At 46.7% G+C, this 14,961-nt stretch overlaps 1 protein-coding gene across 1 annotated transcript in view; it reads left to right on the plus strand.

Annotated features, from left to right (window-relative positions):
* The first annotated feature begins 6 nt into the window (after nt 1-6).
* The window catches only part of SERINC5 (serine incorporator 5), a 40,142-nt gene continuing 25,187 nt past the window's right edge, over nt 7-14,961 (plus strand). Inside the window, exons 1-2 of the mRNA XM_035311007.1 lie at nt 7-91; nt 12,536-12,703. Of these exons, the coding sequence (XP_035166898.1) occupies nt 65-91; nt 12,536-12,703 (195 nt within the window). The 5' untranslated portion in view covers nt 7-64. The remainder of the gene's footprint in view (nt 92-12,535; nt 12,704-14,961) is intronic.

Raw genomic sequence — 14,961 nt, forward strand, 5'->3', positions numbered from 1 at the left:
GAGGCAGGCTCCGAGGGACCGCGGGGGGACGGAGCCGGAGCCGGAGCCGGGCCCCGCCGCCGGCATGTCCGCGCCCTGCTGCGCCGGCCAGGTAGGGGCGAGGGGCGCGGGGGGATCCGGGCAGCCCCCGCCGGGAGCCGGGCACGCAGGGCGGCCTGCCCGCCCCGGGAGCCGGGGCAGCGGGAGCGCCCCGAGATGGCGGTGCCCGGCCGCGGGGCGGTGGGACCCCCGGGGGGCTGCCCTCTGGGCGAGGAGCTCTCCGTCGTCCTCCCGTTTCTCGGCAGCCGTTGGCGTGTTGGAACACCTTGCGGTCCGGGTTGCGCTGAGGCTGCCTCATTGGCAGCTCTGCCCGCCCTCAGCTTCTGGTTATTCTTTCGCTTTTGTGCGAGCCATCTGGAAAAACAAAAAAAACTCGTTTTTTTTTTCCTCAAGCTTGACAGCACAGTTTAGGCTTGTCCCTCCGGCTGCGGCTCTTTCGAGGTTCAGTGGGCTGAAGGGTTGCTGAGCGTGCCTCCACACAGCCGTCATCCGGAGCCCCCCGCGCCTCGCCAGGGAGTGCTGGTGGCACGGGTGAGAGCAGGGTCTGTGTCGGGCCCTGCTTCTCCTCGGGGGTCTCACAGGTCCTGTGAGGAGCGGCTGAGGGCACTGGGGTCGTTCAGTCGGGGGAAGAGGAGGCTCAGGGGAGACCTCATTGCCCTCTACAGCTATCTGAAAGGAAGGTGTGGGGAGCTGGGGGTTGGTCTCTTCTCACAGGTACCTAGTGCTAGGACTAGAGGGAACGGCCTCAAGTTGTGCCAGGGGAGGTTTAGGTTGGAAACGAGGAGACATTTCTTCTCAGAAAGAGCAGTCAGGCATTGGGACAGTGGGTTGCCCAGGGCATCACCGTCCCTGGGGGTGTTTAAGGAAAGGTTGGACGTGGTGCTTAGGGACATGGTTTAGTGGGTGGTATTGGTGGTAGGGGGATGGTTGGACCAGACAATCTTGGAGGTTTTTTCCCACCTTCATGATTCTGTGATTCCTTGGCTGCTGTTTCACACACATCTTGGCAGTGCTTGAAGCAAGGTTTAGACCTGCTCAGTCTTTTCCACAGTGTGGAAAGGACAAAGTGCTGGTAGTAGCACAGCTGCTGGGGGTGGTTCATGGCTGTTCACATCTTTGTTGCTTTTTGGTGTAGCTCCCGGAGAAATATCTTAAAACCAGGAGGACAAAAATGTCATGAGGATCATGTGCTGAATGGCATGGATTTAGCATGACTGAACTCTGAAGGTTTCTTAGAGCCACTCTCAATATGCCATGTAGTAATATCTAGTAGTAATGTGTTTTATTGACACTGATGCGTCACTTTGGAGTCTGGAAAGAAGCTGAACTCTTTCGTGATGTTGGAGCCTAAGCAAAAGCCCTAAAGTGGATGCAGTCATGGTGCCAGAATTATGCAATGCCCTGGGGAGATGTATTCTGCTGGCTCAGACATTATTTTTGATGTAAGACTTATCTGCGCTAAATACGGCGTATTGCTGGACTTGTACCAGCAAACTTAGCATGGATAACCTTTTTATAGTTTAAGATGATAAATGACATAAATCATGCTTCAGTAGTGTACAATGTAACTTTTTGAAATGGAAAAATGGTCTTTGAGTTCACAGCTAGATTAGTTCCAACCTTGATAGAGGGGGGGCTGTTATTCCTGTGTGATAATTATAGTAAACAAGAAGGGGTAGAAGTTCTTGCTCTCTCAGCTAAACTTCTTAAGACATTTTACAGGTACTGTTAATCAAGCTGAAAAACTGTGGGGGAATTTGGCTTCTCTTTAAATGTTCTGCAGGATGTAACCTTGCCTACAGAAACAGCAGTGATGTGCTTGAGGAGAGGTGGGACTTTATACAGTGAGTCCTGAAAAACAACCCTTACGCTGATCTCTCCTTTTTGCCTAAGAAATGCTAGTTTAATGTGTGTGATATCCCATGGTGTTTGTTTAGTTGGAATGTTGTGTTGTAACAGCAACAACAGAAAAAAAAAAAAAAAAAAAAAGTGTTTTTGGCCTGTATTTCTCTGCCTTGCTGTGTTTCTGTGGGTCTGCTCTCCTAGAACTGACTGGGAGCTTCAGCGTCCTCCTCGTGAGCTGTGAAAGTGCTGATACCAAAGTTTTCTTGTGGGTTAGCATCACTTGACTATCAATTTTCTCCATTTGTAATGCCAGCAAGTTTTCCTGATGTGAAGCAGACAAGGAGTTATCAGTTCTTTTGGGCTTGGACCAAGCTGTGCTGAACATCTAGCCAATGATGCCTGTCTGAATAAATGGTTCAGGTTCCTCAGCCCAGATTCCTGATGTTAAAGGAGGAGCTGCCAAAATTCAGTGTCCTTTGGTTATGCTGATTTTGCACTAACATAAGTTATTTAAAAGAATCTCAATTAACGTTACTGTGTGACTTGCATCCTTGCCAAGTAGACCATGGGAACTTGCTCTGAAGGAAGCAAGTCTCTCTCTTGGTCATTTACAAACTCTTAATTTCTGCCATGGTTTTTTATTGTGCAACATGCAAACATATTTGGCAGAAAATTGTAATTTTTAGGTGTTTGTGCTATAATAGGCTTGCTAATGTTTCTTCTTTTGCTAGCATTTCTTTGGTAGACCTATTTTCAGAAAGCAGAGTGAATACAGTCTAGCTTGGGCCTCCACAATGCTTTTGATTACATAAAAACATCTGCTTAAATTGACAGGAAACAGGATTTTACATTTGGCTTTTCTTCAGTAGTTATTCTCAAGAGAATAAAGTTGAGATCATGGTTAAGAAAAGCAGCTGTTGCGGAAAATCTTTATTACAATGAATATGTTTTTTTTCCAGAGTTAAATAAATGTAATTTAAATAGTTAGCATTTAGTTTTTAGGGGGCAGTATGCTCCAACTGGCTTGTTCAAGAAGATGGATTTTTCAATTAGAACTGGTAGTTATTAGAGCTTATAAAGCATTCAAAGCTATTTTTGTAGGTCTGTTAAATCTCAAGTGCTTTCTTTAGTGCTGTTCAGCACTTAGAAGTCCTATAATGCAGTAAATGAAGTAAGATGTGCCACGAGTAGAATATCAGGTTTTTATTTTATACCCAGACCTCTAATGCTGAAGGTTTAAAAAACAAAAATACGAAAAAAGCCCTTTTTAAAGTCATGGCTTAGGCCAGCCTCAGGCTGATGGGGTTGGTGGGCTGTGGGGCAAGGGAAGGAAGCCCCTGTGCGTGCTGGGGCTGCGAGGCTCTGCAGTGCTGCCTGGTAGCGTCTGCAGGCTCCAGAGGGGTTTGGCAGCCCCGTCCCATTCATCCCTTCACGGGGGAGGCTGTGACGGACAGCTCTGTCACCTCAGCCTGCCTTGTCCCCAGCCAGGACACCGTGCGCTCACTGCTGGCTCTGCTCCTCATGGAGCTCCCCAGGTGATGTCTTGCCTGCTGCAAATGGTCTTACTGGGAGATGTCGATTGTGCTAAGCCTGAACCACACATTTCACCATTTTTTTATTTTTTTCCCGGCGCACCTTATTCACCTCTCCCAGCTGCCTTTCTATGCCCCTCTGTTTGTCCCCACCACCACTGCTGCTCGTGCCTGAAGAGAAAGCTAGCTGTCCAGGGTCTGGCTTGCAGCACTGTTGTGCTCCACTAAAACACACCTATGAAAAATGGGGTGGGAAAAGACTTTTATCCCCATTTGCAGAAACGTGGGTTCTTGTTTTAAAACAAATGGTTGCCTGAACAGCTGAAGTAGCAAAGCCTGGTTTCCTACAGCTTTGAGTGTTGAGGTTGGTATCTCACGTTGATTTCCCCTTCCAGTAAGTACTGCAGCCTTGTCTTTGTGCAGGGTTGAAAGACCATTTTTCTCTGCTAGCCCTTTTGCCTGTTTTCATGGAAATGGTAAGAAAGTAATATATTTGAGGCCCTGTTGCCCTCTCATAGCTGGATAAAATTTGCTGATGGATCCAAAAGCATTTGGAAAGGGAGGTGGGAGCTACCAGAAGACAGCAAGGTCACGTAAGCTTTCTATTATTGATGCTTGCATTGCTGGGTTGAGTTCAAACTAATCCTTTCTCTGGCACTGCCTAAGAGAGAGTATACTCTCTCATTCCTGCTTAGTCTCTCATTGATGCTTCACTTTGTTCAGCCTTTTCCTTTCACATCCTGTTTTGTCAGTTGATTGCACTGGGTGTTTAAAGAAACAGCTTAAATACCCATTGCTCTACAGCTGTGGAGTGAAGGCAGTGTACGAACAGACCCTTTGCCTTCAAAGCCAAGGTGATGCTTTTCTGTGGGAGGATTTAAATGCTACTGCTGCTTTTATTTTACATGCAAGCATAGGCATTCCAGGGTGGTTTTTTCATTGCTGGGACTCGCAGTGTGTGTACTCGCAGTTGCCAGTGTGAGATGTTTTTGTTTCAGGGCAGCGACTGGGTGAAAGGAAAGCCTTGGCTACGAGTGCAGGCGTAAGGTAGAGGTCTCGCCTGGAGGCGGTCATCCCAAACGCCTCCTGGGTTCTCAGCTTAGCTGTGTGCAGATGAAGTCCTTCTCACATCAGAGTTAATGGCACTCCCATTTCTTTCTCAGCTGTACAGGGCTGTAATAGGTCTTGACATGTTAAATGCCTGGCTTCCTGGGTTTCTAGGGCATGACGGACCATTCCGACTACCGAATTTGACCTTCTGCAATGTTCAGGTCACCCAAGAAATAAACTTTAGCATCAGCAATGAGAGTGTATTTGTTCTGAGGGATTTCCTTGAACTGAGTGCTGTGGAAGGAAAGCGACGTCTCTCGTTTGGGCTCCACCATCTGAAGTGAAATCACCGCGTCTCTGTAATTCTGGATGCACGTGCTCGCTTCCCTTCTCCCAGCGGCAGGCTTAGCCTTTGGCAGTCTTCAGTACAGTGGTGCCCGAATGCTGCACTGTGCCGAGGGTGAGGCAGTGGGTGGCAGACAGGCAGAGCTTCTGGGATGACAGCAGCGGTGGGAATGTGGGTCTGCCTTCGTTTGGAAGAGGGTCCTGACAAACCTAGCAGTCTCACTTTCATTTTAATTCATCGTAACTATGTGAGGATTGATATTTGCCGTTCCTGATTGGAACTGCCAGCAATTAGAGATGGCACATGTGCAAATATTTACACGTATAAAAGAGTCCACAGCCTGAAAACGTGAAGTTTTGCATTTATCTTTCTGTACAGCATGGCTGACCCAAAACGTCTCAATGTGTCATCTCTCAAACAGAAACTGTTCCTGATGTTTTCTGAAGAGACTCGTGTGTTTTTCCTTGCCTTTTTTTTATATATATACATATATTAAAGTCACTGGCAAAGCAGCAGTTTAGGAATACTACTCAAGGCATTTCTGAAGAAGTTGCTGTAAGTGTATTTTACAAGTCCTGTTCCAAAAGCAGGAAACGGGAAGAGAGGAGCAGGCTCCGTTTGGAACCTGCCCGCCTGGAAGTGGGTGTGAAGTTGGCTGTTGTGCCTGGAAGGTCTTTAGCAATGTATCTGAAAGTTAGATGCTTTTATTTGATTTGATATGGTGAGAAGTAGTTAGCTTTTTGTACAAATTTACTGGCTTCTGTCACTTTGCATGAGGTATTAATATCTCTCCCCCCCCAGTCCAAGTCTGCTTGAACTCAGTACCAGAAGCACCTTTTATAAACTCAGCATCTTTGTGGGACAGCTCAGAGCTGTCAGTTCATCCTGAGCTGAAGCAGCAGTTCCAGCTGCATGCCTTTGAATCACTGCAGGAAGAAATTTCGTTTCAACTGCCTGTTCCCTGCCGTGGTACACAGGTTTAAGCCCTTTCGCCTGTTCTTGGACCTCTGCATCCATCCCTGCTGAAGCACCACGCTGTGCCTGTGTGCCGCCAGACTCCTGGCCTCAAACATCAGAGCTAACCTGGAGAAAATCTGCTCGCTGTATGAAGTGATGGCCTGGCGCTGTCATCAGACGTTGCTGTTGCTGATAATATTTTGTCTCCCGGTTGCTCTGCTCGTAGCTCCTTTGCTGTGGATGGCGGGGCAGTGGCTGATGTACAAGTTGGAACAACCTGCAGGTGAGAAAACAGTGAGATGTGCAGTGGTAGGGGAGCGCAGCCAAACTCATCACCCGGCAGAGGCTAGCACCTGATCATCAGGGGGTCGGCACAAAGAAGGGTTGAGATGTTCACTGTTTAACCAGTGCTTTCATGGGAGTGCTGCAGGGCAGAGCCTTGCCCCCTCTTTGGATGTGTCCTGGGATGAGGAGCAAGGCGATGGGCTCTGCTCTTCGCAGGTGGTGTGACAGCGCTGGTCCTGTGGCCGTGGCTTTGCAGAATGTGCTGTGGACTTGGGGATGCAGTGATACAAACACTAGGTTGCTGGGAGGATATGTCTTAAGGCATTCTCATCTTCAGATGAGAGACTTGGGGTACTCAGTGTGGGATCCTTCTTCGATGGGCAGGGAGAAAAGAGGAGGTATTTAAAAGACTGAGCTAGTGAAAGAAGCCTCGCCGAGAACCAGGGTCTGAGAACTGTAGCAGACAAATTACATCTTTTTGTTGTTGTTTTTTGTTCTTAATGAGATGTAAATAATGACTAGGAGGGACAGACTGCTCATCTCCTATGCTGTCAAATCCAGATGGTCTGCACTAAATTTAATAACTGGGAAATAGCTATACTACTGGGGAACTGGGTGATGTGATGCATGCGATGCTCAGGTCAGACTAAACAATCGTCTTGAATTTTCCGAAATCATCAGGAGAAGAGCAGCCAAGCAGTCTTTAATTTAGAAATGTTGCAGTGACGTTATTTGCTAATGTTGGGCTGAGTCACTGCTTAGTACTGTTTGAGCACGGAGACAAAAGCTAATCATCCTCAGCCCAGCCGGCTGCTTAACTTTTCCTCTGCCGGTGTCTGCCAGCAGCTTGCCCAGTTTCTGGCTATTGCTGTCCTGGATGCTGCCCCCTCGTTTAGGCTTGGGTCTGCTTTCTGCTGTTTGGCTACATGGCCAGTCTGACCCACTGTGCAGGGCAGGAGCCTGCAGTTTTGGGAACTCAGCTTAGGGCAAGAAAGCCTCACCAGAAAGCAGTGTTAAGGCAGCGTCTGTGCTGGCGTGACACTTCTCTGAGGTCAGTTTTAATTTTGCACAGTCCACAGTGTGAGGTGTGCTCATAAAAATAGGTAGTTAGTTAATTGGCTGGTGTGCTGGTCACAGAACCCTTGGCTTAAGCCGTGTGATCAGTGCTTGCACGCGTCCTGCAGCTGTGTGAGGAGCTGCCTGGGTGTTTCTGGTAGACCCTGCCACTGACAGCTCAGTGACTACATTATCTGCAAGCCTTACGGCCCCGGATTGTGCTAGTGGTCAAGTAATCAAACAGTGTACAGAAAACTAAGCTGTTGTTGGCCCTGGTGAAAAGGAGCGTCAGCATGGCACATTGCTCAGCTCTCTGGCATGGCCAGCAAGCATGCGGTCCCCGTGGTGCTGCCCAGGTGGTCGTGTAGCAGGGAAGAAATGAAATGCTGTTAGGTCTTCATTTCATTTAAGAATGCACTTTTTTTTTTCCCAACAAACTCTTCTTTGCTTTATTTTTTTTTACCATTTCAGCTGAAGTCTCCCAAAAGGAAGAGAGTTTTGTTGTGACAAGTTTGGTACTTCCCTCTGGCTTGTATATTTTAAAAATACCATAGGCTATTTTGGGCAGCGAGCCCGAAACTCCTCACGGACATACGTTTTGTTTTAATGGCTATGGAAAATATTTTCTACAACCTCTGAGATTTTTTTGGAAGCATCACTGGAAAATACCTTCTAAAAATGTCACGGTGTCTACAGAAACAGTAGGCAGGACACATCCACTTTACTCCTCAGCCCTGTGTGTAAATAGCTGTGTGTGGGATTAACATTCCCGTCCTGTCTCACTCCACCGATGTGTCAGGTTGGATCCTGCAAAGCCTTGCACATGTGGCAGATGTTAAATACATGTTGGCAGAGCGTTATTTGTAGGGAGCACATGGCTTGAGAGCGAGTTGGCAAACCTGCTTTCTCTTTGTAGTGTTCTCCTGCCTCTCTCCCTTACTAACCATAGCTGCTGCCCATGCTGACAGGAGATGGGAGCACACACGCATCCACTCCTGCCTGCGCTCAGAAAGCGTTTGGCACCGGCAGGGGCAGTCTGTGCTGTTGGCTTCTGGTCCTGGCTGCGTGGATGTGGCACTGGCTGTCCGTCTGACCCGGCAGGAGCCTGCTGCACTCGTCTCAGATGGCATGGCAGAGAGCCACCACCGAAATGCCAGCTCGGAGAAGGTTTGGGTCAAAGCACACAGGAGTGATGAGGTGCTTACCTCTGCTTCCCCCTCGTACATGTGTGCTGTCCCCTCGGTTGAAATGGTAAATTGTTTCTGTCACTGCACAGTAAATGGCAGCTGGATGTAATTGATAAGTCATTTTTACTTCCCTCCTTTGATTTTTTTTTTTTTTTTGAAGCCATCTGATTCTTTGTTCGGCTACCAACAGCAGCAGAAACAACTCTGCCAGTGCTGCTGTGGTGGTGGTGCAGGATCAGGAGCGAGTGGCTGGCCCAGGAGAAGGGCTGGGGGTATCTGGTGGCTCTGACACCAACCTTGCCACCCAAAGAAACACCTGCGAAGCTCCGCTTTCAGTATTTTTAACTGAATAATTTCCCACACAACCATCCACAGCTGCCGCTGCGAAACCAGTCAGATCAGCCACCATCCAGACAGCTCAAACCGCCGCGCTGTGCTCGGGGGCAGCGGGCTTTCCCATGCCAGGGCTTCAGGTAAGCCAGCACTGCGCACCCCATGAGCTCCTGGCGGGCAGCACCACACAAGGCAGATGGATGTCCCGCGCTGTGAAGGCAGAGGATTTGTGGAAACATTTGTGGAAAGCATAAATATTTGTGCAGTGCTTGTAAATATTGTCAGACCCTAACGGAGAGGAGATGTAAGAGTGGAGAGGGAGCCGGGGTGGCTGCGCGTGCTCATGCTGACTGCCTGACTCGTGGCCGTCTTTGCAACAGGGAGGCTTAAGAACAGCACCCACTGCGTGTGTGGCAGCCTCCTGCCAGGGCAGACAGACTTCCCGGTGCTCTTGCCTTGGGCTCCTGGGACTCAGGGCTTGGAGGGGTCACAGGACTCTGGAGGAGCCCTGTAGGTACACACCAGGCTTTTTGGGGCCTGCCTGCACACAGATCTTGGGTTGTCTGGCCTGTTTCTGTTCAGAAAACAGAGAAGTGCCTTCATTCAGCAGAGCTCAGCCTTTGGAGGAACTCTTGTTTAATGATAAGCTAAATCTATAAAAGATCTGTGATGCTGCTTGCTTTTCTTCACAGCCCAGCTTCTTTTTTTAACATGCGGAGAATTTGTTGCTGGCTTCCACCTCTGCACCTGTAGGTCCTGAGCACCTGGGCAGACCTCACAGCAGTCAGGAAGGCAGAGGGAGGTGAGAGGGGCGATGCTGGGGTAATGTGCCAGCATGTGGCATCAGAGAGATTGCATAGTTCAGCTGCACAGTAACACCAGCCTTTTAGGAGAACTCACTGCAGAGTTGAACAGTAAAGTCTGTCATCCAAGGACAACATCTTTGAAACCTCTCAGGTCAGTAGGTTGCTGCCAGCATTTTACTCTCTGGGACAGAGACAGTTTTCATTTATTTTTGGATAACACTTATTTCATTACAGTCCATTCTGGAATGTAGTTAAACATAACCTGAGTTTAAAACAGGAAAAAAAAATAAAATAAAATTTGAGGCTGTGGCTGATCAACCTAACCAACTTTCTATGGTTTCCATGTCTATTCAGAGTGCTTAGAGGAGTGTGTCTGAAATAAGATGGGTGTGCTGCTATTTTGCACAAATACTTATAGGTTACATGCTAGCTATTAGAAGCTATCATTAAAGTCTCTGGATAACGTGGAGCAACGTGCAAATGATCTATATATTCTATTTACATGTTTGTCGCTTTAAATAGCAGCCGGCGGGACTGGAGGGCTCCCAGGACTGGAATAGCAGACATGCTGCTGGACATGGATGAGGTTTCACTGGCAAAGCTTTGCAGCACTTAAGAAAATGATGTTCCACTCTCACTTTTACAAATGCCAAGGCTGCATACGTTTTTCATTCTCCAGTATAGTTTTTAACATTATGGTGAGTGCAGCCAGCGTTTGAAGTTCATCCTGGATGCTTTGGATCTGGCTGATAAGACTGAAGGCACCTTTACGCTTAATCTTATATTTTTTTCATACTTCTGAAGTGGGTGGATTATAATTTTCTGATATGTTTTTGTTTTGAAATAATATTTTGCATTGGCTTGATGAATCAGTACCTCACCGTAGCTTCATTATGCCTTGGATTTGTAGATGATTCAGTAAAAGTTAACTTAATTTCACTCGGCTGCCATTGTCTTCTGTTCTGAAAATATACTTGCACGATGTGCTTGTGCACGTTGTGTTTTTAATTTCCAGCTTTGGTGCCAACACGGGCCCATTCTGTTTATCCCCCACAGCTTGAGCTCTGCGTGTTTTGGGGAGGATTTCTGTTTTGCAGCAGCAGCAGTTTTAGCAGCTGCTCGCTCTGAGGCCCCTGTCTCGTCTGGCACAAGATGCAGCGACGAACCAAGAGCGCGGCAGAGCGAGAGCCGGGTTGTTCTGTCCGCTTTCTGTTTGCTCTGCAAACCCAACAGCCGCTGTGAAGCAAGGCAAGGTCTCCTTCGCTGCACTCTTTGTGCAGGGCTGCAGGCAGGAAATCTGAGCTTGGGTGTTGCAGCTGATAATAGTAGCAAGGAAATAATAAGCTGGGAGCCTTTTTGAAGACACTTCTTCATCAGAATGGTTTGGTGCTCTTTGATCAGCTGGCCTGGTAGCGAGACTCTGTGGAGTCTCATCAGAGACACAAGTCAGCAAACAAACAAACAAAACTCCCACCGCCGCCTCCGGGTCAGGCAGTCCTCGGTGCTGGGTCCTCTGACCGTCCGTGCTTCCCCTCTGAGGGCTGAGGAACAGCAGGGTGAGCGTCCTTGGGCTTGCTCTGGGAGTGCTGGAGCCCCCAGCACCACCAGTGCACAGCAGGGAGTCCCCAAAAACAGGAGTGCTGGGGACTGAGGGTGCCCTGGGTCTGCAGCAGGACCTGGAGGAGAGGTGCCCTGCGCCTGGATGCCTGCTGATGTCTAAAACCTCCTCCTGTGGTCACCTCTGCTGGGCTCAGCCACATGAAGCTGCTGCCTGTTGAAAGGAAGGGCCTGGCCAGAGACACTGCTGCCTTATGTACAGAAATAACGAATGCATTTGTGCTGTTACATATGACTTTTCCTGAAGTAGAAGGAAGGGAAGGGAAGTCCAGCTGCTTTGAAAGTTACTGATACTGTCAACAGCAAGGGAATAATGAGCCCCAAGGTAAATCCTTCGCAGGATTTGTTCAGTGTCTTATCCCCTGCTGAACAAGGAAATTACGTGCTTTTTGGAGTGCTGTTAGGAACTCTTTGTTTTTGAATTGGTCAGTCCTCAGATAGTGGCAGGAAGAAAAGAAATAAAAAAACACATAACCAACTCTATTTCTTTTAGTGTTTGAATGTAATAGACAATACCAGCTGAAGTGTGACTCCGTATTATTTTCCCTTGTAGCTGTGTTAATGCTTCTCATCTTGCACATGGAATCACCGCTTTCATCTTCGCAAAAATGTGTCTAAATAACTGGAAATACGAATTTCTCCTCTGGCTTTCTTCATTATAAGATTGTGCCATTGTGTTTTGGGACTTTCAAGCTCAGATGTTTTTTGCTTTGTTTGCAGCAAGCAAAGTATTTCCAGGCTCTTTCTCTATTGCTCAAGATATTTAGAACTTCCAGTGTGGTTTTTGTTTATTTGTGTTAGTAGTTGTTACCTCTTTATAAAGCCTTAAGCACAACTGTCCTGAAACATTGCTTAAGCATCTTTCCTTCCTCCATGTTAATGTGCTCTAAGTCTTAAATAGCATATAAATTTCCATAGCAAAATATTGAGGGGGGTGGGCATGGTTACCTACATACATACCAGAAAAGTATGGTTCTGGTTAATCGAAAATGGATCTGTACAGCTTGTTGTGAAACAAAACCCATATCCAGTTCGTCCCAGGAACAAAATTCATTTTGTCTCTGTGTTAAAAGCAAACAGATTTGGAGGCTCTGCTCTTCTTGTGCGGATTTGTTTCTTCACCATGTAAGGGGAAGTGTACATTGCAGACAGTAGAGCCTGATCTGTGCCTGTTCTGTTGGGTGGAACATGCTGGGACCATGAGCTGCACACACAGGATAGCAGAGAGTAGGGCCAAGAAAGCAGGAGCAGTTCCTCCTTGCCCTCATCCTTAGTGTGTGGGAGAACTGGCAACTGGTGTGTTTGGACCTAGTGACTTCGGATAAACAGGACAGTCTGCTTCCACTTAAATGCTGATATGCTGGAAAGAGATGACTTAAGAAACTCTAGAGTTTTACAGGAAGTCGCCCAGTTTCCCTCGGTGAGTTTTGCAACAGAAACCTAGCAGTGATGATAGAATGATTTGTGTTTGTGTCTTCCCAGTTGGCCTGCTGCTGTGGCACTGCTGCTTGTTCCCTGTGCTGCCGATGCTGCCCCAAGATAAAACAGTCAACAAGCACCCGCTTCATGTACGCGCTTTACTTCATCCTGGTGACCATCATCTGCTGTGTCATGATGTCGACGACGGTAGCTAACGAGATGAAAGCACACGTAAGTAAAAGATCCACCCCTGTTCCTGAAGGGAAATGGGGCTCCTTCTCTGTCTCTTCATATACAAGGGCGTTTGCACAAGAAGGGGGCAGTCGATTCCCTCCACCCACTCACTTCCAGACCCAGACTAGGAGGATAGTGCATGTTCAGACTCTCTCTTCCTGTCAGTTGCTCAGCCTTCAAGTGTATTTCACAATAGGAAGAGTCAAGGATCACAGAACTAGCAGCCTTCCTCTTTTGTTGTGCAGAAACCAATTCCAGCAAACCCACCCCAGGTATTCTGCGTGGGTAGTTTCATGACATCTTGTAGCAGCATAAATTGGTTTAGTTGAATGTTCAATTCATCTCTGGTAACTAGGTTAGTACCAGAAAAAGCAATTAGAAAACAGCTCTTCAACAGTTGCATTTATAATATTAATTCTATGTTCTTGGTGTTATGTGACAGACTACTACAGTGCAGTGGGTTCTCTACAAAGGGTTTTCTTCAGCGTGCTTTGAGTCATCATGTTCACATGGCTTGTAACCACAGCAGACATTGTTCAGCTCTAATTGTCTTCTTAATTAAAAAGCTTCATAAGCATGAAAGGAGCTGTGGCTAAAACTAGATTATAAAACCCAGGTTTCTTTCAGAGTCTTAATATATAACTTTCCTGAGCTAAATCTCTGCCTGCTTGAGGTCGGACACTAGACCTGTTGTTCCACGTCTTTCGTTTCGTATTTTAAGCCACCCAAGTTGCTCTCAGTAGCACAAATAGGCTCTCTCGCCCTCTACAAACTACAAGAAAATAAGTCTGCTTTAAAGTAGAGGGAACAATGGCTGGATTACTTAATTTTTTTAAAAATTAAGTAATGTGGGACTGAAACTTTTCTGCACCAAACTTGGCATGAGGCCTGCTTTGAGGTTGTCATTGTGCTTGCCCTGGAGGGTCAGAAGGCCTCAATTGATGTGGACATCTAGTTCTGTGTTTTCTCTTCCAAGAGGGGAGTGCCAGTGCACAGTTAAGGCTATTTCCTTGTTGCTGGTTAAGTTGATGCCCTGCTTAACTTTCAGTTACCTGTGAAACATCCCTCTGCAGCATCCTGGGTACAGAAGCTGGTGGTAACACCCTGTGCCTGCAAGGCAGATGAAACAAGAGGCTTACAGAGGGGCTATCTTGAGGGTTTCTGTGCTCTCTGCCAGTGACCTTTCCTTCATCCCATGATGCCCTCTTTGTACATTTTTTTATTTAATAATGACACTGCTTGAACTATCACAATGCTGCCTTCTTACCCTTGATCACCATAAGTTGCTGAATGCCCTGTAAGAGTGCTCAGTACAGACAAGATGCTCATCCCTGAGCTGTGACTTAAAAACTCTTCAATATGTGCGTGCTGAAGTTTCTTGCCAGGAATTACTTTGACTTACTAAATGCTTAGATTGGCAATAAAGTGAATAATCCAAGGAACTAAAGTATGTGAAAGACAAACTATATGCTCGTATCCAAATTTCCTAAAGTTGTTTTCCATCAGTAGTGTGGTTTTAATGCAGCTTGTATCCCTAACAAAAAAAAAAACAAAAAAAAAAAACCTTATCCAACAGAAAAGTGATTCAAGCAGCCTTCAATAACGTGCTTTTCAGCCTTGCCAAATTTCTTTTCCAGTTCGTAGCCTTTAAAGCTCAGTGTAGGAAGAAATGGCACAAAGAGTAGCTGTTAGTGTGAAGTGGAAAGATAATTGCCTTCTTAATTTAGCGCATTTGGTGACTTTGAATAGGAAATGGACCATCTGAAAGTAGTCTTTCTTTTTCTACTCTCTAATTTAATAATTACTTTCTGGGCTGTTAAAAGTTCAAAGCCTCCTGAAGCTAATTCAACCCAGTTGTAGTAGAGTGCACCTTCAAAATATCTACCCAGACTAACTGGTCTCAGCTTCCCAATGACGAACTGTATTTTGAAAGTGCTGGTCACTCTAGTGATTCCTTTGCTTTTGGCTGGATCATGGAGCACTCCTAGACCCTGAAGCCCAGCTGTAAGCAAATACTTTGCCCCATGCTTCTAGGACATCATGCTCTCTTTCTTGAAAGGGGACAGGATTTTAATTCATTTTCATTTGTATATTAAAGTAACATTTAATATTTCAGTGCAGTGCTTTGTGGAGCCATCAGCTTGGCAGGGAACAATACGTCTGCTTTACCAGTTTGGAAAACAAATAATCACTCTGATGTTAAGTGAAAGGAATCTCACCCTTGTCAGTGAAGGTTTTTTTTCAGTTGTTTTGTT

This window comes from Oxyura jamaicensis, chromosome Z (genome assembly GCF_011077185.1).
Source record: "Oxyura jamaicensis isolate SHBP4307 breed ruddy duck chromosome Z, BPBGC_Ojam_1.0, whole genome shotgun sequence".
NCBI lineage: Eukaryota > Metazoa > Chordata > Aves > Anseriformes > Anatidae > Oxyura > Oxyura jamaicensis.